At 41.3% G+C, this 27,936-nt stretch overlaps 2 protein-coding genes across 4 annotated transcripts in view; one reads left to right on the forward strand and one right to left on the reverse strand.

Moving 5' to 3' along the window:
• dnai1.2 (dynein, axonemal, intermediate chain 1, paralog 2) overlaps nt 1-21,692 on the reverse strand; it is a 223,974-nt gene extending 202,282 nt beyond the window's left edge. The window contains exons 1-4 of the mRNA XM_048599020.1: nt 21,303-21,692; nt 13,518-13,574; nt 11,642-11,737; nt 3,859-3,939 (exon numbers count right to left, since the gene is read on the reverse strand). Of these exons, the coding sequence (XP_048454977.1) occupies nt 3,859-3,939; nt 11,642-11,737; nt 13,518-13,574; nt 21,303-21,329 (261 nt within the window). The 5' untranslated portion in view covers nt 21,330-21,692. The remainder of the gene's footprint in view (nt 1-3,858; nt 3,940-11,641; nt 11,738-13,517; nt 13,575-21,302) is intronic.
• The window catches only part of fam219aa (family with sequence similarity 219 member Aa), a 417,719-nt gene that overhangs the window by 331,018 nt on the left and 58,765 nt on the right, over nt 1-27,936 (forward strand). The window lies entirely within an intron of this gene.

Genomic DNA, 27,936 nt, shown 5'->3' on the forward strand with positions numbered 1-27,936 from the left:
GATTCTCCAGCATCTGCAGTTCCTACTATCTCTGTTGATAGTGGATGACCCTGGTTGTGTGTTCAAAGTGCCTTTCCGGGTGTCACAGCAGCTCAGTAATCTGTCCAACAATGGATTATGAGGATTGCAAAGGTGTCAACCCAGGTGAGTATCTGTGATTCCACAGACCATAAATCTGCTGTGCTCTAAAAGGAAAGTAGTTTTCAAGTGTACGGGCTCATTGGCGTCCATCCACTCCGGGCCAGCACCATCCAATTCTCTTCTTTCTTCATCTTCAAGGCCAGAGTGGTGTCAGTGGGACGATGGCTGCAGCGTCAGCAGTATGGATCAGGACTCCTGACGGTGGTGGCAGTGCCCAGAACCTGGACTCTTGGCGCCAGTAGGTCTGGGCCTGGACTCTTGGCGGCAGCAGTATCCAGAGCGAGACTCCTGACGGGATTAGGCCCGGCGCCTGAAATCTTGGCAGCGGTGATGCCTGGAACAGGGAGTCCTGGCAATAGTAGGTCCTGATACTGGACTTTTGCTCGTGTGAGATGGCAGCAGAGCAAGGGTCTCTTTGGGCATCAGCATCGTCATTGCTGTTCCTGGAGCAGGACACCTTGAGGCCCAGAACACCTTCCAGAGGTGATGCAGAAGCCCTGGAACCATGCTTAAGACCCAACTGAACAGAAGATGAACTCTTAGTTAAGTAATTTGTTTTTATTCGTTTTGTAGGTCAAAATGGTGCCAGATTATGGCAGGAACACACTTTTCACAGTATCTTCAATATATATGTGCCAAAAAATCATTCATTCATTCTTTCAATCAAGTTCCCACCCCACCACTTTATCTGTTCTTCCGTAATTGTCTGGCAGACAGCCACTCTAGAATTTTTGCAGACCATGTCAAGATTGTGTAGTTTGAAGCTAAGCCTCCTAAGCATAAGGCTTGTTTAAGACCATTCTGCAATTTCCACTGAAATTCTGTATCTTTCCTTGAGACATATTGTAACAATGTAAGTAACATTTTGTCAGAATCCAAAGGTGCAACCAATCCACTCCCTCCAACCCAATCCCGGCCTGACCCTTCTGAATCTGACCTTCCTGGCCTAAGACGGCTCGACCTGACCTGACATCCCCTCACCCTCCCTCCACTCCTGGCTTGGCCTGACCCAACCCTGCTGGAACTGACACTTCATAATCCTGGCCTGGCCCAACTGCATTTTACTTCACTGGAGCTGACAATACCCCACTTTACCATCCAGACTAAGCCAAATCCAACTCTGCTTAAGCCAATAGCTCCCTTGGCGCAGCCTGGCTTGGCCCAGTCCACAACCTTGCTGAAGCCAACAACTACCACCCCCTTTCTCACCACCACAGCCCATGCCAGCACCGCTGGAGGTGATACTTCACTCCCTAACCTTCCTGCAAGACCTGGCCCCTGGCCTACCCCTAAGCACTCATCTAATTACTTGGCACCCTACCAATTTGGTTCACTAACCCCCTCACCTATCCCCTGCCACTCTATCCCCCTAATTTAGTTTACACAATTACCTTTCCTCAGTCACTGTCAAAGTGATGTTGAGACCTTTAACTCATAAAATACGGTAATAAATATAATTTTTAAAAGGGCTGTTTCTTGGCCTGTAACACTGAGTGCATTTCTCCCTAGTTATTGCTGATGGACACATTTGAGACAGGCCAGACTCAGAATCTTAGCTGGAAAAGTAACTGACAGAGTAATTCTGAAGAGCATTACCAGCAATCAGATCTGATTGGATGTTAATCAGAATCTCTGGGCAATTATGAGTTTCATACAACATCTGCATGTTTTTACATATGGTCAAATTGACAAGCTCACTGCAAAATGTATGCACTCAATCAATGATATGTTGTTGAATGGAGAAGCTTGAAAATCTTTCAAACCCTAATACTCACTCTGCTTCTATTAATTAAAATATAAATTAATAAAAGCCTCAGTGACCTCCTTTAAACGGCAATAGGTAGGAAAATGAGATATTGCCAACTGTCGAGCTTGGAAGAAATTAATTCGATGGCATTTCATAGTCATAGCCACAGAGACTTTCACAACAACCACAAATTGAATCCTTGTCCTCCTCCGAGGTAGCACTCATGGTTACAGCAGGAGGCCAATTTCAAGAAAAACCTTTGTGAGAAATTAAGACGAGAAAATAAGAACGTAAGAAATAGGAGCAGGAGTAGGCCAGTTGGCCTACCATTCAACAAGATCATGGGTGATCTGCCCCAGACCTCATCTTCTGCTTTGTGCCAACTCAGCACAGTCGTCAACACAGATGTTTCAAAAATCTAATTGCCTCCTCTTTAAACTTTCAGTGATCTAGCCTGCACAGCTCCATGATAGTACAGAATTCAAGGCATTAGTTTGAGATTCAGGCTTATATTCCCTGAAATTTGAAGAACGAAATGTGACCTAATTGAAACATATAAAATTCTTCAAGGATTTGAAGTAGATGCTGACAGTATGATTCCTTGGTTTGGGAGTCCAGAACTAGAGAGCACAGAATGAGGCCATTAGGAGATTAAAATAAGATACTGTACTCAAAAAGTATAAATCTTTAGAATTTCCTATCCCAGAGGGCAGTTGATCTTCAGGCACTATAGGAAGTGGAATTTATGATAGTTCAGGAAGAAAAGGTTGGTTTGAAGATCAGTTTTGATTTTATTAAAAGTGAAGAAGGTGCAAAGAAATGAATAGGCTGTTCCCGTTTCTAATGTCCATATTTTGTTTTGTGATGCAGAAACATCTCCCACATTATTCCATAATAATTTCAGGCAGGGTAATTGATCCAATAATATTACTGAAAGATGTCATGTGCTGAAGGATCTTTTTTCTTTCCTCTTTTTCTCTCTTGTAGCAGTTTGAATTGCTCACTGCTAATTTCCTAGTCATATCCTATTCCAAATCGAAGGCCTAATATTGCATCCAGGTATGGGAACAACTGGTTTGAAGTTAGCAAACCATTATTCAGTACATCACTCTGTAAATGTTTTGCAACTTTTAATTACTAAAGAAATCAAATGGAGTGGCTCATGGTTAGCATTGCTGCGTCACAGTGCCAGCAACCCAGGTTCAATTCCACCCCTCAGGTGATTGTCTGTGTGGAGTTTGCACATCCTCCCTGTGTCTGCATGGGATTGTTCCAGATGCCCTAGCTTCCTTGCACAGTCCAAAAATATGCAGACTAGCTGGATTAGCCTTGGAAAATGCAGGGTTACAAAGCAAGCGTAGGGGGGTGGGTCTGGTGGGATGCTCTTCTGAGGGTCAGTGTGGACTCAATGGGCCAAATGGCCTGCTCCGACACTGCAGAGATTCTGTAATTGTCGAATCGTAGAAGACCATTAGAATCAAGCAGCAACAAACCTGCTGAGTAGTTAATAGTATGGCAAGAGATGTTTAATGCCTGTTCGTTCAGGAGAGCGTTAACTGGATTATGAAGTTCCAAAACAGCAATGCTGGAATCTAATGCACTTTTTTGATTTCATGATTTACCTATTCTCCGTACTTGGAGTGAAAATTCACCATAAATGCATTAATGCCTTTGCCAGATGTCATCTCACCTATTTTGTGTCAAAAATGTGCAAGTGCAATAGATACAGCTCTTATTGTAGCCAAAACAGGTGCCATTAAGTCCAAGTTGTCAGACAGCATATTTGAGGACTTTGGAAATAAATCATATCATTTCCTTTTGATATATATTTGACCATGTACCTTCAAAGTTCTGAAACTATGGGTATCAGCATTTGATGGAAGTTTCTGTCAAATATTTTAGAATGTACAAAAGCATTTAATTATTATTATGCAAAATATGCATGCAATTTACATAATTATATCACTCACTTTAAAGCTGAATCTCACAATGTTTTGAGGAGCATGGGGGTTATCAGCTGTAAGAACACGAGTAATTTCTTCCTTTAATTCCTAAAATATAATCATACAGAGTACGTTTGAAATTTCAAAATAAAGCAAAATTCATCCTTGCTTTCTTGTTTTAAGTTCCCATCCTCACTCACAAAATACAAGACTAACTCATTACAGAATATTTCTCAAACTCCTTGGTAGTGATGCCTTATGTTCAAACAATTCCCAGGCAATGCACTTCTCTTCACCTACTGCAGAGGAATCACCACACAGCATGGTTAGGCATTGTCAACAACTGCACACGCACACATTGCCATCACATTATATTCTTCTTCTTCTCTCACTGCATGATAAAGTTGGCCACAATAGGAGGAAGAGGGACCAGACCAAGGGAAGGGTGCTAGAGATCTAAACCCTCATCCCCTACAAGCAGTAAAGGGGAGGATGTGGACTGTTATTGGGCCTGTGTCAATGGGGAGGTAGGAATGTCAGGAGAAGGGAATGAGGAGCATTGTAGCCTGCTTCTAGGGTCATAGAGTCATACTACATGGAAACAAGCCCTTTGGCCTGACTTCCCATACCGACCAAGTTTCCGAAACTGAACTAGTCCCATTTGCCTGCATTTGGCCCATATCCATCTAAACCTTTCCGAACCATGTACCTGTCCAAATGTCTTTTAAAAGTTATAATTCTACTCACCTCTACCACTTCTTTGGCAGCTTGTTCCATACCCGCAACGTCAACTGTATAAATAGGTTGCCCATCAGGTACCTTTTAAATCTTTCTCCTCTTACCTTAAACCTAAGCCCCCTAGTTTTGGACTTCCCTACCCTGGGGAAAAGACCTTGGAAATTCACCTTATCTATGCCCCTCGTGATTTGATAAACCTCAATAAGGTCACTCCTCAGCCTCCGATGTTCCAAGGAAAAAAGTCCCAGCCAAGGTGGTTTAAAAGTTGTTTGGCATGTTTGCCTTCATTGCTCAGCCCTTTGAGTATAGGAGTTGGGAAGTCATGTTGAGGTTGTACAGGACATTGATGAGGCTTCTTCTGGAATATTGTGTCCAGTTCTGGTTGCCAAGTTATGGGAAGGATATTATTAAGTTGCAAGAGTTCAGAAGAACTCTGGGTACGGAACGTTTGCGTTATAAAGAAAGACTGGAGAGACTGGGACTTTTTTTCACTGGAGCGTCGGAGGTTGAGAGGCAACCTTATACATGTCTATAAAATAATGAGGGGTATAGATAGAGTTAAGCGTAGCTGTCTTTTCCCTAGGATGGGGGATTTCAAGACTAGAGGGTACATTTTTAAGGTGAGCGGAGAAATATTTAAAAAAGATATGAGGGGCAAATTTTTTGCACTCTTTCCAGTTTAATAATATGCTTCCTATAGCAGGGCAACCTGAATTGTACGCAGTACTCCAAATGTGGCCTCAGCAATTTCTTATACAGCCGTAACATGACATCCCAACTCTGATACTCAACGCAGTGAGTGATGAAGGCAAGCAGGCCAAACTCCTTCTTCACTCCTCTGTCTACCTGAGACACCACTATCAAGGAACTATGTACTTGCACCCCTATGTCTCTCTATTCGACAACAGCCCCCAGGGCATTACCATTAACTGTATAAGTCCTGCCCTAGTTTGTCTTACTAAAACGTAACACCCTGCATTCATCTAAATTAAACTTCATCTGCCATTCCTCGGTCCATTGGCCCAGTTGATCACGATCCTGTCGTACTCTTAGATAACCTTCTACACTGTATACTATGACACCAAAATTGGTGGTATCTGCATACTTACTAATCCTGATTCCTATATTCTCATCCACGTTGTTTTTATAAGTGACGAACAACAGTGGACCCAAAACCAATCATTGCACCTCACCTCTGGTTACAGGTCACCAGTATGAGCGACAATCCTCTACCAGCATCCTCTTAGGGTGTCACCTACCGACAGGCCAATTCTGTATCCAGTTGGCTAGCTCTCCCTGGTTCCCATATGATCTAACTTTACTAAAAAGTCTACCGTGCGGAACCTTGTAGAAGGTAGTGCTAAAGGCCGTGTGGACAACATCTACCGTTTTGCCTTCATCCATCTTCTTGGTTGCCTATTCGAAAAGCTCAATCAAATTTGTGAGACACAATCTCCCATGCACAAAGACATGCTGACTATCCCTAATAAGTCCTTGCCTTTCCAAATGCATGCAGATCCTGTCTCTCATAAGCCCCTCCAACAACTTACCCACCATTGATGTCAGCCTCATCGGTTTAGTCAACTTCCAGTCTTTCAGCACCTCACCCATGGCTGTTGATGACACAAGTATCTCTGCTAAGGGCCACACAATTTCTTCCCTAGTTTCTCACAACATCCTAGGATACACCTGATCAGGTTCTGGGGATTTAACTACTTTTATGCATTTCAAGGCCTCCAGCACCTCCTCTTCCGTAATGTTAACTCCTTTTAAGACATCGCTATTTATTTCCCCCCGTTCCCTAGCTTCCATCTCTTTCTCCAAAATAAATACTGACATGAAATATTCGTTTAGGATCTCACCCATCTCCTGTGGTTCCACACATAGATGGCCTCGTTGATTTTTAAGGGGCCCTATTCTCTCGCTAGTTACTCTTTTGCCCGTAACATACTTGTAGAATCTCTTTGGATTCTTCTTAACCTTATCTGCCAAAGCCATCTCATGTCCCCTTTTTGCCCTCCTGGTCTCGCTCTGAAGTGTGCTCCTACACTCCATACTCCTCAGGGTATTCCCTTGTTCCCAGCTGTCTATACCGGACATATGCCTCCTTTTTTATCTTGAGGAGAGCCTCAATATCTCTATTCATCCAGTGTTCCCTCTTCCTTCCAGCCTTGCCCATCACACTAACAGGAACATGCTGTCCCTGAACTCTTGTTACCTCACGTTTGAAAGCCTCCCCCTTGCCAGACATCTCTTTACCTGCAAACAACCTCCCCAATCAACTTTTGAAAGATCCTGTCTAAAACAGTCAAAATTGGCCTTGCCCCAGTTTAGAACTTTAACTTGTAGACAGGCTTAACCTATTCCATAACTATTTTAAAACTGATAGAATTATGGCCACTGGTCCCAAAGTGCTCCCGCACTAACACCTCAGTCAATTGCCCTGCCTTATTTCCCAAGAGAAGTTCAAATTTTGCTCCTTCTCTAGTAGGTTCATCTACATATTGATTGAGAGAGTTTTCATGAACATGCTTAACAAATTCCTCCCCATCCAAGCCCTTAACACGATGGCAGTCTCAGTCTATGTTAGCAAAATTAAAATCACCTACCACTACAACCGTATTATTTTTCCAGATATTTGAGATCTCGCTACATACTGGCTCCTCAATTTCCTGCTGACTACTCGGGGGGTCTATAGTACAATACCATCAAGGTGACCACCCCTTTCTTATTTCTCAGTTCCACCCACATAGCTTCACTGGATGATGTCTCATGAATATCCTCTCTAAGTGCAGCCGTGATGCTTTCCCTAATCAAAGCGCCACTCCCCCACCTCTCTTGCCTCCCGTTTTAGCCTTCCTGTAGTATCTATACTCCGGAACATTGAGCTGCATGTCCTGTCCCATCCTCAGCCATACTTCTGTAATAGCTATGATATCCCAGTCCCATGTTCCCATCATTGCCCTGAGTTCATCTGCCTTTCCTGTCAGACCTCTTGCATTGAAATAAAGTTTAATCCATCAGTTTTGTCTCGTTCTCTGCTGTGCTCTTGCCTGCCTTGTTCTTTTAACCTGTTCCCTTTAACATCTGCACCAGTCTCAACCTTGTCTCTTGTCTCACAATTGTTTACGGTCCCATACTCCTGCCAGACTAGTTTGAACTCTACAGAGTAGCTCCAGCAAATCTCTCTGGCAGGATATCAATACCCCTCCAGTTCAGGTGCAACCCACCTCCCTTGTACAGGTCAATTCTGCCCCAGAAGAGACCCGAATGATCCAAAAATGTTAATCCTTTCCCCCTGCACCAGCTCCTCAGCCACACATTCATCTGCCCTATCCTCCTATTCCTACTTTCACTAGCACGTGGCACCAGGTGTACTCCGAAGATTACTACCGTTGAAGTCATTGATTTTAACCTCCTGCTTAATGAACTATATTCACTCTGCAGTGCCTCATCCCTTTTTCTACCTACGTTGTTGGTACCAATGTGAACAATGGGGAGAAAAAAGAAGTCTTCATATAACAGTTATAAAACATCGCTAACAAATTGACTCGGTAAAAACTCATAATTTTAGAAAGGAAACATTCACTGAGTAATTAAAAAATAGCATTGTCACATTATTCACAGCTTCACACGAAAGATGGACAAACCTAAGCAGAGGGTAAACACACATTTGCGAAAGAGGGAGGATCAGAACAACATAAAATTCCTGACTGAAGATCTGACAGTAATCAGAAACCCTCAGATAATGTTTCTCAAAATATATTTTCCCCATTGGGGGAGGGTGCTTACTTGGGGCTTTAAGCTAAAAGTTTAAATGTTGAAGGATATTGTATTCATTGATATTCTGGATATCTTTGAGTAGCTTTAAATAACATCAAACAGGATTCTGTTAGATTTGGTATCACATTTTTTGTTAGTTTTGGCACAGTAGTATACCTATTCACTTAAAGTTCGTTAATCTCTTTTTAAAAAATTGTGAAATTAGTAAATAATCTTATTTGAGACTTTCTGTTCCAACTGAAACCAACCTTTCTCTCTTATAAATATCCCTTAAGTGGGTAAGAATGTATGTTGAAGAGAAAAATCCAAGACTTGTAAAATATCTGGAAGATTTACAGCATTGCTAAGGCTTAATAAAATTAAGCTGGCTGTTTGAAGGAAGATAGCATTCTCAGTTTGTTTCTTTCCCATGTGGGATTCATTTTTTAATTCGGGGATGGGGTGCTGCTGGCTGGGCAGTACTCATTGCCCGTGCTAGTTGTCCTTGAAAATGTGGTGGTGAGCTGCCACTGCAGTCCATGTTGGTTCCAATAATCCTACAGAGAGAAGTTTGTGGGATTTACTGGCTTGAACTCAGCGGACAGAATTTACCAGGAAAATAATCCTGATCTGAATGAGCTCTGAAGAAGAGTTAACAGCTATGAACCACTTCAACCAAACTTACAGGTGCATAGAGGCAGTGTGATCAGTGTGGAACAGTTAAAAGTATGCAAGTGCACCTTCCCATCCACAAAAATCAGCTTCCCTTCAAGCAGGTTGCAACAGAACCCTTTTAATCTTGCTTTGGCATGATGGAGTTGGCAGAAATACTCCATTCTCACCTCTCCCCCCACTCTAGGATCCCTACCTTCCATAAAATCTTGAGACACCTCTCTGTGGCAGTCCTAATTGTTTTGGGCCTCTTCCTACACTCCTAACAGTGCCCATTCCACAGCACTGTGCTGCTGTAAGGGTGTTGGCCAGCAACTGCTGAAGGCAGGATTTCCTCCCTTGGAAGAAGGTTCAAGCTCGTCCAGCTATAATTTGTTACGGCTGGGAGATGGGTTTCCAATGGTAGAATTAGCATTCAACTGAATTTTCTTTGGGGCCGTAACAAGCCATCTGCCCTCTCCCCCCATCAAATGTATGCCCATTGTGTCTATGCTGTGTCCAATGGCAAAAATCCATATTCTCCTTGTAACTCTGCAAACTCTTCCTTTTTAAGGCAAAAATTCAATTTCTTTTTAAATCCTTCCCAAGTAACTCTGCCTCCGCCACGCTCTCAGGCAATGCATTTTCCTCAGGTCACCATTGCATTTATTGTCAATTACTTAAATCTCTGTCTTATTATTCACCATCCTTCTATCAATGAGTTTAGATTTTCCTTATCTAAATTTCCAGACCCCTTCATATTGTGAATATATGTATCAACATTTTCTATGAAGCTTTTCTCCAATGTTTCCAACTTCAACAATCTATTTATGTCAAGGTCCTCATCCTTAGAACTATTCTTTTGAATCTTCTCTGCATTCCATCTAATAATTTTATATCCTTCTTAGAAGGTGATACATAAAATAAGATGCAATAATCCAGTCATTCTGTACAAGTTTAACATAGTTTCATCGTTTTTGTGCTCCATGCTCCTACTAGCAAAACCTCGGATTCCACATAGTTTATTATTTGCTACTGTAACCTGACATGCCATCTGAAAGGAATTACACCCACATACATAGTTTCTTGTGCTCCCATATCCCTTTAGGATGGTATCCTTTATTTTATATTTTTGTATCATGTTCTCACAACCAAAGATTTTCACTTCACACATCTCTGCGTGATATTTCATCCACTTCTTTTTCACCCATTCCATAAGACCATACAAAATAGAATGAGGGGTAGACCTTTCAGCTCCTCAAGCCTGCTATGCCATTCAATAGGACAAGGCTGATCCGACATTCCTCATGTCCACTTTCCTACTTTTTCCCCATGACCACTGATTCCCCTACTGATTAAGAATCTATCTATCTGAGCCTTAAATACACACAACGATTCTGTCCCACAGCTCTCTATGGCAAAGAGATCCAAAGACTCACAACTGAGAGAAGAAATTCCTCCTCATCTCAGGCTGAAATTGGTGCCCTTTTATTCTGAGGCTGCCCTCTTGTCTGACATTCTCCCATGAGGAGAAATATCCTCTCAACATTTACCCTGTTAATTCTCTTAAGAATTCCACTAACTTTATTGTTCTAGATTAATCTCCAACCAGTTCACATTACTTCCAAGTTTTGTTTCCTCCACAAATTTTGAAATTGTGCCCTACGCACCAAGGATTCTAGCACTGACCCCTGGGTATCTCCACTATAAAACCTATTCTGATCTGAAAACCATCCAATGGTTACTATTGAAAGATAGTAAGAACTGCCGATGTTGGAGTCTGAGATAACACAGTGTGGAGCTGGAGGAACATTGCAGGCCAGGCAGCATCAGAGGAGGAGGAGGAACGCTGACGTTTCGGGTCGGGACACTTCTTCAGAAATGGCATTTCTGCAAAGCCTCTTCTAGGGATGCCTACCTTGAAGAAGTTACCCTCCTCCCTCAATGGTTCCTATTCTTTGTTTCTTGTCACTCAACCACCTTCATATCTATGTTAACCATCTTTGTTATTCCGAGTTTCAACTTTGATCACATGTCAGTCATGCAGCACTTTATGAAGTACCTTTTGGGAGTCCATATCAGCAGCACTACCTTCAATAATCCTTTCTGTTACCTCATCAAAAAACTCCAGCAAGTTAACTAAACATGATTTGCCCTGAAGAAATCCTTCTTGACTTTCCTGAATTAAACTGTGGTTCATCAAGGAAGTTACTAATTTCATCTCAAATTATTGTTTGTAGAAGCTGTCCCACCATCAACATTAAACTCAGTGGCCTGTTGTCATGGGGTTATCTTAAACCCTTTTTTGAACAAGGCTGTAACATTTTCAATTCTCCAATCCTCTGCCACAAGTGCAAGTTCCACACCAGAAGTACTGGAATTATACCCCAAAAAGAGTTGCTGTATTCAGAAAAAGACATAAAATGCATAATAAAACTGTAAAGATTTGAAGGCCAGAAATACCTTCAAAATGTCTATCCTTCAGTTTAAGGAATAGTAACCCCATTGTTCCTAGAAAAGATGTGAAATTTGTTACAAAAAAGTTATTAGAAAATAGATATAATGAAATATATATTTTAAAGATTCTTGCATAATTTTAAATCCAAAAATGCTCTAATTTACCATGAAATAAATATTGAAATCATAACACGTTACTGACTTGTTCAGTAAGATCCAGCTGATCAGGAGGTTTGATGAGTGATTTCCCCAAAGTCCAGTCATCTCCATCTCCCAAATCAGTTCCATCGTCATCATCCTGTAACAAAGTGAAAATTTTAATTCTGCGAGAAATAATTATGCAGCTTTTAGAAATACAAATTAGCATAACTCGCTGCACATGTTCATAAATTGCCAATAAATAAGTTGTCCGAACAAAATTCTTTCAAAAGGCTATACTGCTTCTGAAGTAATTAACCAGCAAATTTCCAAACTGCAGTCTCAATTAAATAACAAGATTTCCAAAATTCACCAAGCATATGACATTACAATATGCTTTATACAACAGCACTAACTGAAACAACAACTTTTGTTCAGAATTAATCTTTACTTTAAACAAAAATTGTTCCAAGGAGTTTCACTGAAACGCAATTAAAAAGAAAATGGATGCAAATCAAAAATGGAAATGTTAGAAGAAGTGAACAAAAGCTTGGACAAAGAGGTGGACTAGATAATTGAAAAAAAATGTCAAAGCTTGTAGCCAAGGAAGCTAGTGCCAGAGTCTCAAATCACCAAACATAATGGCCGTGATTGATTATGGGACTGGGAAGGTAGGGATGGTGGAGTGAAAGTTAGAATGTCCAATAGTCAGACAACAAAGAGTTGAAGGAAACTGTGACACTGGAGTTATACAAGTAGGAATCAGTTTGCTTGTGGAGGCATGGCTAGGATTGCTGGCCAACTACACAGCTGTCTCATGCTTATATTGAGTTCTGAATCATGTCTGGAGCAAATAACCCAGTAACAAACATTAAACTTGATGGCCTAGCAGGAATAAAAGAGACACAGATGATTGGCATAGGATAAATTATTCATAACTGCTATAAGAATGCTTTTGACACATATCATACATTTGGCATGGCTGCAAATCAGCTGATGGTTAAGAAAGTGAAAACCTTATAATTGATAAAGAAGCTAGGTTGTTGATGTTGCTGAACATACAAGGCAATATAGGTATAGTGCGAGATAACAAGGTGTAGAGCTGAATGAACACAGCAGGCCAAGCAGCATCAGAGGAGCAGGAAAACTGACGTTTCGGGTCTAGAGATAACAAGGTGTAGAGCTGGATGAACACAGCAGGCCAAGCAGCATCAGAGGAGCAGGAATGCTGACATTTCGGGTCTAGACCCTTCTTCAGAAAAGAAGGGTCCAGACCCAAAACGTCAGCTTTCCTGCTCCCCTGATGCTGCTTGGTCTGCTGTGTTCATCCAGCTCTATATTTGTTATCTCATTATAACTTGTAATTTGTTTCTTCAACATACGCTTTTCTCATCTAGCTTGTATGCTTCCATCTGTATTATAAATTTTCGATCATTTCTGTGAAGCTAAGTCAGTAAGGAAAATTGGAAAATATTTTTGCTCTTTTCACGCTGGACAATGGTCCTTCTCAGAATTTAGTGCCACAAATTGCAAGGCAACTTCTAAAACATGGCAAAGCCAGTGCAAGGACAAGTCAATTTCACAAACAAGTTTTACAACAAGAATTCAACCCTTATTTACATAAGTTATTCAGCAACTTCCATAGGACTGGCAGGTAAAATCCAATATGTTGGCAATGAACTTCCGTTCTAACATTAGCTTCCGGCCTGCCATATTTGAAGCTAATATTTCAGCGCCAGAAAAATGGGTAGAAGATAAACACTTTTCTGGGCGTTTGCCTCTAACAGTCACCTCTGAATCATTTTGTTATCTAGCCCTATGTTATGTCATAAAATTATTGTTCTCAAATAACAGTAATTATTTCACGTGATTACTAACTATTGGTGATTTTAAAATATTCACTTTCAAATTAATGTATGTTATCAATTAAAATTCCTTACCTTCTTAGACTTCTTTGATGTAGCTTTAGCGGATGGTACTGGAGGCGGGGCAGTAACCTATTAGGAAAATGTTGTAAATTATTGATGTTAATGTATTATTACTTAACAACTAATTCATTTTTAAAATCACAAATATTTCAAAGTCTACATCCAACGATAGACAATGTCAGCACATCCACCTCATTTTCCTCTTCAAACTTTTCCAATTTACAAAACACTCAGCCAGCTCCCAATGCCTTGAACAAAACAAAAAGCAAAACGTAAAAACCTACAAACAAAGAAATACATAGAATAAATTGGAGTAAATCCCAGAGTGGTGAAACAGTCAAGATAAGCTTCAAATTAGGAGGTTTCTTTACAAATTGCCAGGAAGACTAAAGTTTGTTTCAATGCAATTACTTAAGAAGCTCAAATCTAGGGTTCTCTAAAGTATCCGGAGGGCTAATGAAATACTAAATTTTAACTTGTTCCATTTGATTGTTATATGGGAGACCTTTCATGGACTAAACTGATTTTTAAAAAGGAAGGAATGTGGATCTAAAAGGGCTGCAGTGGTTATCTGAACAAGGCAAGCTTTGTGAGACCTCTGTGGAATAAGCAAAGCCATCTGCACTTAAATTATCATTTTATCTAAAAACATCGAAATTAGCATAAAGAAAATCACTTATCCTGTTTAATTCACACTGGCAGTGTCACTGTACCAGGATGCAAGAACCCCAGGCTAATGTTCTGGGATAAACGGTTGAAATCTCACCATTGCAGATAATGACACTGATTTCAATAAAAATCTGGAATGAAAAATGCTGGCCTAATGGCAACCATGTAACTAATGTTGATTGTCGTAAAAACGCACCTGGTTCACTAATGTCCTTTACAGAAGAAAATCTGTCATTCTTACCCGGTCTGGCCTTGGAGGGAGTACAACGTCGGTTACAAGAATGCATTCAGGAGTTAAATTATGAGGAAAGATTATACAAGTTAGGTCTGTTTTCTCTCGAATTTAGAAGGTTAAGGGGTGATCTGATCAAAGTCTTCAAGACATTAACAGGAAAAGATAGGACAAATAAAGATAAAACTATTTCCACTGGTTGGGGATTCCAGAACCAGGGGGCATAGTCTAAAAACATGTATCAGACTGTTCAGGAGAGATTTAGGAAATTCTTCTACACTAAGGGTGGTGAGGGTTTAGAACTCTCCTCCACAGATGGCAGTTGATGCTAGATCATTTGTTAGTTTTAAATCTGAGGTAGAAAAACTTTTGTTAAGCAAAGGTGTTGTGGGATTATGTGTCAAAATCAAGTATATGCAGTTAGGCCACAGATCAGCCATGATTTCATTGAATGGCAGAACAGGCTTGAGGGTGTGAATGGCCTACTCCTGTTCCTATATTCCTACGGTACATATAAGTCCAAACCCACAGTAATGAGGTTGATTCTTAATTGCCCTCTGTAATGGCCCTCCCAAACCACTCACATCAAGGGGCAATTACAGATGGGCCTACATCCTATGAATGATGTGGTTGGTTGCCTTGCTGAGCTGTTCGTTGTTCTGCAGACGTTTCATTACCCTGCTGGGTAACATCATCAGTGCAGCCTCCGATGAAGCACTGTTGTGTTTTCCCACCTGTTATTTAAACTCTGGTGTCCGTTGAGCTGGATTACCTCACTTCCAGTTTTCCTTCGTAATGGAGTGTATATGGGGTCTAGCTCTATGTGTTTAATGACAGCTTTCTTAGTGAAGAACCAGGCTTCTAGGAATTCCCATGTTTGTCTTTGCTTGGCATGTCCAAGGATTCCGGTGTTGTCCCAATCAAACTGGTGGTTTTCCTTGTCCATATGGTTGGAGATGAGTGAGTATTGGTCATGTCTTTTTGTTGCGAGTTGATGTTCGTATACTCTTGTGGCTAATTTTCTTCCTGTCCGTCCAATAGGGGATCTTGTATATGACGTTGGTTCCATCCAAAGTGGGTAACGGGTCTTTGGTTCGGGTTAGCACTTGGCATAGGGTTGATGTGGGTTTGTGTGCTATTCTGATGCCCAGTGGTCGTAGGAGTATTGTGGAGGTTCAGGTGTGTTCTTGATATAAGGTAGCATGATGAGTGTGTCGGGGCATGTAGTGTCTTCCTGATGTCGTTCTTGTAATAGGCATCTTCTGACCCAGTTGTTCGGGTATCCATTGTCCTTGAACATTTGGAGGAGGTATTCTTCTTCTTTTTGGCGTAGTTCTGTGTTGCTGCTTTGTTGTTGCCCTTTTGAATAGTGTTTTCACACAACTTTGTTTATGGGTGTTAGGGTGGTTGCTGTTGAAATTCACATGCTCAGTGTGTGTGGCTTTCCTGAGTACCTTTGTTAGGAATTCCCCGTTAGTCCTGCATTCCCCCATGACGTCCAGGAATGGGAGCTGTTTGTTCTTTTTCTCTTCCTTGGTGAATTTGATCCCGGTGGGAGTGTTGTTTATTAGTTGGAGTGCCTCGTCTAGTTTGGTCCGTTTAATAATGACAAAGGTGTCGTCCACATATCGTATCCATAGTTTTGGTTGGATTAGCGGAAGGGCCGTGCTTTCGAGTCTCTGCCTCACCGCTTCAGCTATTAGTCCGGATATAGATGATCCCATGGGATCTCAATTTCTAGTCACACTAGAAGCCATACTGAAGACCAACGGCATCAATGAAGACACACAACAAGCACTAAGACAGACAATATCCCGACACTGACCAGAAGGAGTGAACTTAACACTCTTAACACATCGGAAAGGAAGGCCCAAGAAGGACTGAAAAAGGACAAAAACATCATAATACTACCAGTGGACAAAGGGCGCATGACGTAATACTTAACAAACGAGACTACCTCTCCAAAACACAGACACCATTAGCCGACGAGAACACATACCGGCAAGTGCAGATTGACCCACAATTGGGCAACAAGATACTCAACACACTAAAGAGACTCAAACAGACCAGATAAATCAACAAAACAGACTACCATAGAATGAAACCAGAAGGAACTAACACCACCCGCCGATTCTACGGCCTTCCGAAGGTACACAAATGGGAAGCACCCCTCAGGCCCATAGTCTCCCTGCCAGGCATGCCATCACATAGACTAGCCAAGGAGTTACGACAGAGACTAAAGTACCTCATCAGCAAGTCACCCCAGTCAATCCACTCAGCCCAAGAGTTCCTCAATTCCATCAAGGACATAAGAATAGACGACGACGAGACCATGGTATCATTTGACGTTACTGTCCTATTCACATTGATAGACATACCACTAACAACAGAAACACTGGCAACACTACTAAAACAAGAACAAGACCTGAGTGACACCATCTCCACAGACAACATGCTGAAGTTACTGAACCTATGCCTCACGACCCACTTTAGCTTTAACGGCCAAATATAAGAACAGATCAACGGGACACTCATGGGGTTACCTATCTCCGGACTAATAGCTGAAGCGGTGAGGCAGAGACTCAAAAGCATGGCTCTTCCACTAATCCAACCAAAACTATGGATACGATACGCGAAAGACACCTTCGTCATTATTAAACGGACCAAACCACAGGAGACACACCGATTAATAAACAACACTCCCACCAGGATCAAATTCACCAAGGAAGAGGAAAAGAACAAACAGCACTAATTCCTGGACAGAGGTAGTAGGAGTTGCCGATGCTGGAGTCTGAGATAACAAGGTGTGGAGCTGGATGAACACAGCAGGCCAGGCAGCGTCAGAGGAGCAGGAAAGCTGACATTTCGGGTCTGGACTCTTCTTCAGAAAATGTCTTTGTTCAGTTTTTTGGGGAGGTCTCAACCAGAGTGGATAGAGGGAACCAACAGATGCGTTTCATTTTAACTTCCAGAAGGCGTTGACATCTCACAAAAGGTTAAGTCATAAGATAAGAATCTATGGTGTTGGAGGTAATATACTGGCATTGATTGAGAATTGGCTAATAGGCAGGAAACAACAATTGAGGATAGGAGTTATTTTACAGGATGGCAACCTGTAACCAGTGGGGTTTCACAGGGATCAGTGCCAGGATGGCAACTATTTTTAATGTATATCAATGGCTTGGAGGAAGGAAGTCAATGTATTATAACCTAATTTGCAGACACCTCAAAAATGGTTGGAAAGGCAAGTTGCAAGAAGAATACCAACAGTTTACGGAGCAATGTTGATAAGTTCAAAAAGTAGGCAAAAGGTTGGCAGAGTATTATTTAAATAGAGAAAAACAGCAGAAAGTTGCAACACAAAGGGACTGGAGGTACTTGTGTACAAAACACAGACAGCTAGCACACAGGAGCAGCAGGTAATAAAGATGGCTAATGGAATGTTGACTACTATTTCCAAGAGGTTGGAGGGAAGTCTTGTTGGTGAGACCACATCTGGAGTACTGTGGGCAGTTTTGGTCACCTTATTTAAGGAAAAATATCATTTCAGTAGCAGCAATTCAGCAAAGCTTCATGAGGATAATCCCCAGTATGGAGGAATTGCCTTATGAGCAAATGCTAAACGTGTTGGGAATCTACTCACTGGAATTTAGAAAGTGAGGGGTGATTGCATTGAAATATATAGGCTTCTTAAGGGGCTTGACTGGGTAAATGTTGAGAGGATGTTTTCCCTCATGGGAGAGTCTAGGACTAGACAGCATAGTCTCAGAATAAAGAGACACTAATTTAAGACTGAGATTAGGAAGAATTTCTCCTCTCAGAAGGTTGTAAGTCTTTGTAAATTCTTGCCACAGAGTCCTTGTATGTGTTTAAGGCTGAGAGAAATACATTCTTGATCAGCAAGTGGAATTAAGATTTATAGGGAAAATGCAGAAAATTCGTTGTCAGGGATGTCGAATCAGCCATGACCCTATGGAATGGTGGAGCAGGCTCAAGGGGCCAAACAGCCAATTCCTGTTCCTATTTCTTATTAACTTAAAGACCACAAGACATTGGAGCTGAATAGGTCATTCAGCCCTCTGAGTCTGCTCTATGATTAATTGAGATCACTGTTGATTTGATAGTCCTCAACTCCACTTTCCTGCCCTTTCGCCATAACCCTGGATTCCCTTACCGATTAAAAACTGGTTGATCCCAACGTTGAATATACTTAATGACCGAACCTCACGAGCCCTGTGAGGTAATGAATTCCATGGATTCACAACCAATTGTGAGGAGAAATTCCTCCTCATCTCTCTTATTGAATATGCAACACCTTATTCTGAGATAATTCTGGTCCTAGACTGCATCTACCTTATCAAGTCCCCTAAGAATTTTCTATGTTTCATTAAAGTCGCCTCTCATTCTTCTCTATTCCAATGACTATAGGTCCAATCATATGAAAGGCGACACCTGGTGGTATTATTGCTAGATTATTATTCTAAAAACTTCAGTTAAGGTTCTGCGGACCTGGCTTTGAATCCTGCCATGGCAGATGGCGGAATTTGAATTAAATAAAAAGCTGGCATTAGGAGTATAATGATCACCATGAAACCATTGTTGATTGTCAGGAAAACTAGCTGTCCTTTGCGCTCCTCAACATCAGGAATCAAATCAAAGTTGCGCTAGCTTCTTCTTTTCAGTGGGACAACAGTGGTGATGGTATTGTCCAAACTGCAAGTGACATCATTGGTTTTGGTGGGTTCTCTCATGACTGAGGATTCTGATGCGAGTATAGTACGAATGACCACAAAACTGGTGCCTTCATGTTACCCCTATTGGTGCTTGGGAAAACTTCTGAAACTTCCACTGGACATGCTGTTTATTGTAAGTTTGATACAAATCATCCTCAAACCATGGTGCACCAAATTGTATGACTACTTACATCCACATGGACTGGTCCACAGAACTATTTTCCCAAGAGAAGTGGTCTGCAATACTGAAATTTATAAGGCTCTTTTTTATTGTATCATTGTACTCTTGTATCCTTTGCACTGATTACTTTAATACTATTTAGCTTGATGTAGTGCCCATTGAAGATCTACTTAGAGATTCTATAGTTATACATGTGGGAGACATTGCCTATTCATTCAAGTTGAATTTTATTCAAGGTATTTTCCATGCTGTTGAACTCAACATAACAAAAGACATTGTGCTTCTGATTTTGTCCTTCTGATGAACTCTTGTGATGTTTTCAGGTGTTTGTTGTGGATGAGCTTTGGTAAGGAGTTTATAGTAAACCGACGATTCTGCACCACACAGCAGGGTTATAAGGACAATGGCCTTTTAGAGTTTGATTTTAGTCTTCAATTTAATGTCGTTCTGTTTCCAAACATGATCAAGCAGTTGGCCAAAGTCACAACTTGCTTTCTAAACAAGTTTATATTTTGGTATCTTCATTAATAATACCATCCTTAGAAGGCACATTATTAAGGTATAAGAATTTCTCAATGACTTTGAGACTGGTGCCATCAACAGTTACAACTGATGCTTCATAACATGTGCGTGGTGTTGGCTGAAACATAACCTGGGAAACTGCTTTGTTGGCCAAGGGTTTTTTCAGCACTCAAGAACGGGTTTGTCATTGTCCGGATAACTTCCTTGTTAAAGGCAGACAGAGTAAAACCATCTGTACCTGAAGGTCATTGGTTACAGCCTCTGTCACCATGGGAATAGAATGATGGGTGTCAGGAATCCATTTTGCTATTCATTCACAGGATGTGGCTGCCTAGCTCAGCATTTATTGCCTGGAGGGCAGCTCAGAATCAACCAAACTACTGTGGGTCTGGAGTAACATGTAGCCCATACCAGGTAAAAACAGCAAGTTCCTCCTCAAAAGGATATTAGTAAACCAGGTGGACTTTTTCTGACAATCAACAGCAGTTTCATGGTCAGTTTTAGACTCTTAATTCCATGTTTTTATTGAATTTGGATTCCATTATCTGCCATGATGGAATTCAAATGTGGGTTCCTAAGACATTACCTGTGTCTCTAGATTAGTTCTCTAGATTAGTAGCCCAACAATAATGCCACCAAGTCATCACCTCCCCTATGGATCAATCTCTACGGCAGAGCCACATTAAGGTGAGTGGAATTTGTTCTGAACACTCTTTATCTTTGATACTAAATTGTATTTAAGTAACTTTTCCCAGTCCAGTTTTGCTAAAATCACATCATAACTTAACAAAAACAGCTTTCACCAAACGTGTTCTTTTATTATAGATCATTTTTCTTTTCCACAATTCCCTAATTCATTCTGAAACATAGAAAATAGGAGCAGGAGTAGGCCATTTCTCCCTTTGGGCCTGCTTCCCCATTCAATATGATCATGGCTGATCATCCAACTCAGTACCTTGCTCCCACTTTCTCCCCATACTCTTTGATCTCTCTAGTCCCAAGGATCATATTCAAATCTTCCTTGAAAATATTCAATGTTTTGACCTCAACTGCTTTCTATGACAAAGAATTCCACAGGTAAACCACACTTTGGGTTTAGAAATGTCTCCTCATCTAACTCCTAAATGATCTATCCCCTATCCTTAGATTGTGATCCCTGATTCTGCACTCCCTTGTCATCAGGAACATAATGAGTTATAATTACTTGCTCCAAAGTTCTCCCTAACCAATACCCCTTCCATCTCCCTGACTTAATTTTCTAAATTTAGACACAAACCATTCCATTTCATATTAGGTCTGTTACAAAATGGCTGAAATGAAATATCCTGAATTCTGTGACATCTTTAGCATTTGATTAAATCCCATCACAGTTAATATTAGGTAACACTTTTTTTAAATGTAAACATGGCAAAAAGTTTAACAAGTATAAGAAAAAAATAAGAAAAGTTTTTTGAAATTACCGATCTGGTTTTAGTTTTCAGTGGCATCTCGATGTCAGGCCGATTTAAGAGTGAAGAATCTGACTCTAACAAGGAGTTAAGAGAATAAATCTAACTCTAATTCTAACAGTGAGATGGAAGATGGTGGATCTAATAGTAAATCTTTAACAGGAAGTGGTGAAAAGAGCGTATCTAGCAATGAGAGTGAAGAGTGTGAATCTAACTCTTTTTACAGTAAGAGTGAAAAGAGTGTATCTTATTCTAACTGTAAGAATAAAGAGAATCTAATTCTAACTCTAACAATAGAAGTGAAGAGAGTGAATCTAATTCTAACAATAAATGTGAAGAGAGGAGTGGATCTAACTCTAATAGTAAGAATAAAGGTACTGGATCTAACTCTTTAACAATAAAAGGGAGGAAAGTAAAGCTAACTGATCAATTTAATTTCTTTGCTGCAGCACCAGCGGAAGTTGAATCTTGTCGCCTTGGCAACGACAGCATCCACCATCCGCCGAAACAAACCATTACCAAATCAGCGACTGAACAGCGTTAAATGCAAACGATCAAACTGTATCAATAAAACTAATCAAAGGGATGGTCGGGTGGTTGGGGCGGAAGGGTGGAAGATTATTGGGAGAAATACCCCGCAAGTTAAAAAAAACTGTCAAATAGCCATTCGGCCGGTGGTAACCCGGGACAACCGGACTGCCCGCAGCCGCGCCTGGATGAGCGGAAATGTCTGTCCTTCAAATCGAAAAGCAAATTCGGAATTTCCCATCGAGCTGGTTATTTTTTTTTCAGTGCCGATTTAGCCGGGGATATTGTGGAGGAATGGAATAATGTCGGTTTTTTTTCGGGAAGGGGGTGGGTCCTGTGAGGCGCTCGGTGGTTGCCACTTCCGTAGCCGGAAGTTGGAGTTGAGTCACTGTCTCTGCGGGAGCCGGTGATGGTAAAGAGAGGATGAGTTAGTGAGAGCGACCGCAGTAACCACCACCACCACCATCATCATCATCACCATTACCACTACCACTACTACCACCACAACTACAGTCTGAGGAGACCGAGATACTGATCCCTGGGACGGTGAGTTCATTCAATAAGTCACAAGGAGCAAACGCCGCACCTTCGTCTCGACTTCTTTTATTCAAAATGATGGAAGAAATCGATCGATTTCAAGTACCCACAGCCCGGTCAGAAATACAACCGCTGGTAAGGATTAAAGCAAAACTAACAAATACCCTCCAACGCATATTTTTTAGAGCTCAATAGTTTCAGCAGTCACCTATTTACATTCTACCCTCCAATGGTTTGGAGCTCAGGGTCTTTTCTGATTTTTTTTCTTGTTTTGTTTTGGGCTGTAAGGAACTCGGGGTGGGGGGGGGGGGGGGGGGGGTGCGGTGGTGCGCGTTCATTGTTAACAATAAAACAGACTGTTCTGTAATATTTGTTTCTTCCACTCCTTCCTTTCACAGCCACCCCTGCCCCCGCCTGATAATGTGTTAACTTCCAATTTTTTAAAAGGGAAAATTTGCAGTTTAGTGTACTTATGCAAGTTTTAAAATATGCAATGACTGCTGAGCCCAAATTTGCTGTCATTTTAGCCATTTGTTCCAGGCTTTAATGGGAGGGAGCAAAGACCAAATTTGTGGGGGATTGTAGTAAATCCCAACTGACTTTAATGTTGTCCCCTCTACATCCAAGAGTGAAGGAAAGTTACTGATAAAATTATACAAGAAATATATGATTTAATGAGATTTGGACTAGTTTTAATTCTGACGTTGATTTGGGATAGCAGTTCTAATGTATAAAGAGAGGTTGGATTACTGGAGTTTCACTGAAGTTTAGAAAAATGAGGAGGGGTCTCAGAAACCTCCAAGATTTTCACAGGAATAGACATGGTAAATACAGGAAAGAGGAGTCCTGAAGTAGAGGTCACAATTTAAGGGTGTGTGATTGGCCATTTAGGACTTAGATGAGTACAAATTTCTTTACCCTGGGAATGGTGGTCCTGTAGAATTCAGTGCTGCAGAAGGCAGTCAAGGTGGAAAAAATGCATGTTTTCAAGAAGGAGTTGAACATAGTTCCAGGGACTAAAAGGCACAAAGGTTGTGGGGAGGATGTGGGAAAAGGAGCTGAGCTGGATGATCAGCCATGATCATATCAAATGGCAGAGTACACAACAACAGTGAATGGCCTACCCTTCCTATTTTCTATGTTTCTGTGTTTTAAGTGTGACTGCTACATGTTTTTAGTTTAAAATGAAATATAATGTAAAGAATTCTTCATATTTCAAGAGCTCATCTTCTACATCAGGGCTATGCTTAACAGACTTGGATTCATATTTAGGAAGTACTGAGTTTCTTATGTCTGTCAAATATGTTCTGACAGTTTTATCTTTTTAAGAGGACGTGGATGTCTATAAATTACATTTAAATAGAGCACCAGTAGGTTGAAACAAATTTTTGCTATAATTCACTGTAATGTTCTTATTCCTGCTGAGTGTTGCTATTCTGAACAGTGCTACAAATGTAGTTTAAAACAGTTTTAATGAGAAATATATTTTACACAAAAGATAATAAGATTGCATTAAGAATAAAAACATTACATGCTCTGCGTGTGACAGAGAGCCTTACAGAGAATTATTTTTGAAGTATAATCACTCTTGTTTGGATGAGCATGATATTTGGGTCCTGCAATAATAAATGAGGTAAATGAACATTTAATCTGTTTTGATGGTATTACTCTGAGTGGGAAATGTTGGCCATGTCACAAGGAGGCCTTTGACTCTTTGAACAGTCTTATTAGGTCTTTGGCAATCTGAACAGATGATATGCCTTTGGTATAACAACGTGCTTATCGTATGGTATTTCTGACAATGTAGCACTTGCTCAGTGTTGCACTGAAGTATGAGTCTGTGTATTCAGGTACTGGAGTATAGCCTTCTGAGTTAATCTTTTGACTTCGAGTTGTGTGTGCTAAGAACAGGCAAACTAACATTTAAAATATCTTTTGAATACTTTTAATGAAATTGATCAATATCTTTCAATATAGTGATTTTGAAGGAGGCTAAGAATATTTCACAGTATAATTCATTCCAGTAAGAACAAATGGTAATAAATCACCTGCAGGTTACATTGAAGCAAAATATATAATTGTTATGAAACAAACACACAGAGTGCTGGAAATAGTCAGTAGATCTGACAGCATCAGTGAAGAAAGAAACAGTTAATGAGCCATGTCTGTGACTTTTCATCAAGGCAACACCACTGAGATTGGCCATTTTGTTATCAGTTTCAATTGGCATGTTTTCTAGCAAAGTCACTAATGTCAAGTTGGAATATTTGCTAATTTATCTACTTTCTGAGCTGAAATGCTTGCTCAATGATTTCCCAAGCTGAGATCAGCCAGATCAGATCAGACTAGAAATGAAGCTAACTTCTCAGAGTGTATGACTCAACTATACAAGGGGAGCATTAGCTATTTCTATGAACACGTGAATGTCCAGCAGTAATGAAAATAAAGTCCTTTTTTTATATGAAGTTTCTGACTGAACTGTATACATACTTGAAATCCAGGACAATTATTGTTTCCAGATGTAAGAAACACCCCATCCCATGTGGAAGTGAAGAGAGCACTTGATGAAGTATACACCACTACATATAGCCTTAAGATAGCATACCCCAAGGCCTTGTTCATTGTAGCTGGTAACTCCAACTAGGCCAACCTCAAGAGTGTGCTACCAAATTACCACTAATATGCCTCCTGTCCCACCAGAATTCCAAATATCATTGACCATTGCTACACAAAAAAAAATGCCTACCACTCCATCCCCAGCCTGCATTTTGGAAAATCGGGTCATAATGTTGTGTTCTTTCTTCCGGCTTACAAGCATAAACTGAAGTGTGAGGATCCAGTACAGAAAGTCACACGGTGCTGGTCTGAGGCAATGGATGAGCTCCTACGTGACTGTCACGAGTCGGTGAGTCAAAACTGAGAGGCCACCCTAAACCGTTACAGATTTCATCAGTAAGTATGTAGAAGACTGCGCGCCAAAGAAGTTAATCCAAATGGAAACCACAGATCAACTGGGAGATCCATTCCATACAGAAGTCGAGATCTGAGGCATTTGAGTCAGATGACCATAACCTATGCATGAAATCCAGATACGACCTTCGTAAAGCCATCAGAGCCACCGAGAGAATACCAGACTAAGCTAGAGTACCAGACTAACCAGACGAGCACCTGGCGTTTGTGGCAAGGCTTACATGACATAAAGTGAAGTCGAGTAGAATTACTGGCAACAATTCATACCCCCCTGATGAGCTCAATACATTCTACATTTGTTTTGAACAGAATTTCAGTGGAACGATGTCACCTGCCCTGACAGTCTCAGGTGCACCTGTACCCACTGTCACCTTCGCAAGTATAAGATTGGCCTTCTTAGGAGTGAACCCATGGCAAGTGATTGGCCCGGATGCAGTCCCCGGCTGTACACTAAGATTCTGCACAGGCCAGCTGTCTTCAATTTCTCCTTCCTACATTCTGCAGTTCCCGCATGCTTCAAGAAGATCACTATCATCCCAGTGCCAAAGAAATATCAACACAGCATGCCTCAATGACTACTGCCTGATGGTTCTGACATCCATTATTATGAAATATTTTGAGATATTAGTCATGGCGCACTCTAGCCTCCCAGATTGCTGTGATCCAATACAATTCACCTACAGGTCCACAGCAGAGGCCATCTCCCTGGCCCTATACTCATGCCTGGAGCATTGGATAATAAGCATACCTATGTCAAACTCCAGCTTATTGAGTACAGCTCTGCCTTCAACACCATAATTCCAAACAAACTCATCTCCAGACTCCCAAGACCTCGGACTCTGCTCTCCCCTCTGCAACAGGATCCTCAACTTAGAGTCTTAGAGTCATACAGCATGGAAACAGACTCTTCGGTCTCGCTAGTCCACACTGACCATGTTCCCAAAGTAAACTAGTCTCACTTAACCTGCATTTGGCCCATGTCCTACCAAACCTTATCTATTCCTGTACTTGTCCAAATGCCTTCTAAATGTGGTAATTGTACCTGCATCCACCATTTCCTGTGATAATTCATTCCACACATGAACTACACTCTGTAAAAGAAAAAGTTGCCTCACGTGTCCTCTTGAAACCTTTTTCCTCTCATCTTAAAAATATGCCCTCTAGTCTTAAACTCCCTTACCATAGGGAAAAGACCCTTCCTATTCAATGCCCCTCACGATTTTACATACCTCTAAGGTCACACCTCCACCTCCTAGGCTCCAGTGAGAAAAGTCCCAGCCTATCTAGCCTCTCCTTTATAACTCAAACCCTCCATTCCCGGCAACATCCTGGTAAATTTTTTCTGAACCCTCTCCAGTTTGTAACATCCTTCCTGTAGCAGGGCAACCAGAACTGCACGCAGTGCTGCAGAAGAGGCCTCACCAACGTCCTATACAGCCTCAACGTGATGTCCTAGCTCCGATACTCAAAGATCTGAGCAATGAAGGCAAGCGTGCTAAACACCTTAACCACCCTGTCTACCAGTGATGCAAATTTCAATGAATTAAGTACCTAAACCCTTAGGTATCTCTGTTGCACAATGCTACCCTGGGCCCAACCATTAACTGTATAAGTCCTGCCCTTGTTTGTTTTACCAAACTGCAATATCTTGCATATGTCCAAATTAAACTCCACCTGCCACTCCTCAGCCCTTGACCCAATTGATCAAGATCTCTTTGTAATCTTTGATAACTTTCTTCACTTTCCACTATGCTACCAATTTTGGTGTCATCTGCAAAACTTATTTTGCATGGCTTCAAATCTGTCATGTAAATGACAAACAAAAGTGGACTCAGTACCGATCCCTGGGGACCACTGCTGATCACGGGCCTCCAGTCTAAAAAAACAACCCTCCAACACCACTCTCTAACACCAACTGTCACCCACAGACCGCAATCAGTAAGGATAGGTGATAAGACCTCCTCCACAATAATCCTCAACACCGATACTGGCAATGCTGTGTACTCAGCCCATTGCTATACTGCTCATACACTCTCAATTCTGTGGCCAAATGCTGCTGTAACACTATTTACAAGTTTGCTGATGACACTACGTACTGGGCCAGATCTCTACAACAGAGGCAGAGTATGAGAGAGAGAGAGAGAGAGAGAGAGACAGAGACAGATCGACAGACTGCTTAGCGTCATGGTATATTGACAACAATCTCTCTCCATCAACAAAATGAAGGAGCTGGTCATTGACTTCAGGAAGCAGAGTGGACATCACACCCCCGTCTGTATCAATGGTGCTGAGGTGGAGATGGTCGGGAGCGTTAGGTTCCTGGGAGTGATGATCACCAACAATCTCCTGTTCCATCCATGTCAACGCTACAGCTAAAAAAGCACACCAAAGTGCCTCTTTCCTTAGGAGGCTAAGTAAATTTAAGTAAATGTCCAAAATGATTCCTACCAATTTTGTGTGTCAGAAGCATCCTATCTAGATGCATCACAGCTTGGTATGGCAGCAGCTTGCCCAAGACTGCAAGAAATTAGTGTCGTGAACACAACCGGGTCCATCACAAAGCAGAGACAACAAGGTGCAGGGCTGGATGAACACAGCAGGCCAAGCAGCA

This window comes from Rhincodon typus, chromosome 1 (genome assembly GCF_021869965.1).
Source record: "Rhincodon typus isolate 14 chromosome 1, sRhiTyp1.1, whole genome shotgun sequence".
In the NCBI taxonomy this organism is placed as follows: domain Eukaryota; kingdom Metazoa; phylum Chordata; class Chondrichthyes; order Orectolobiformes; family Rhincodontidae; genus Rhincodon; species Rhincodon typus.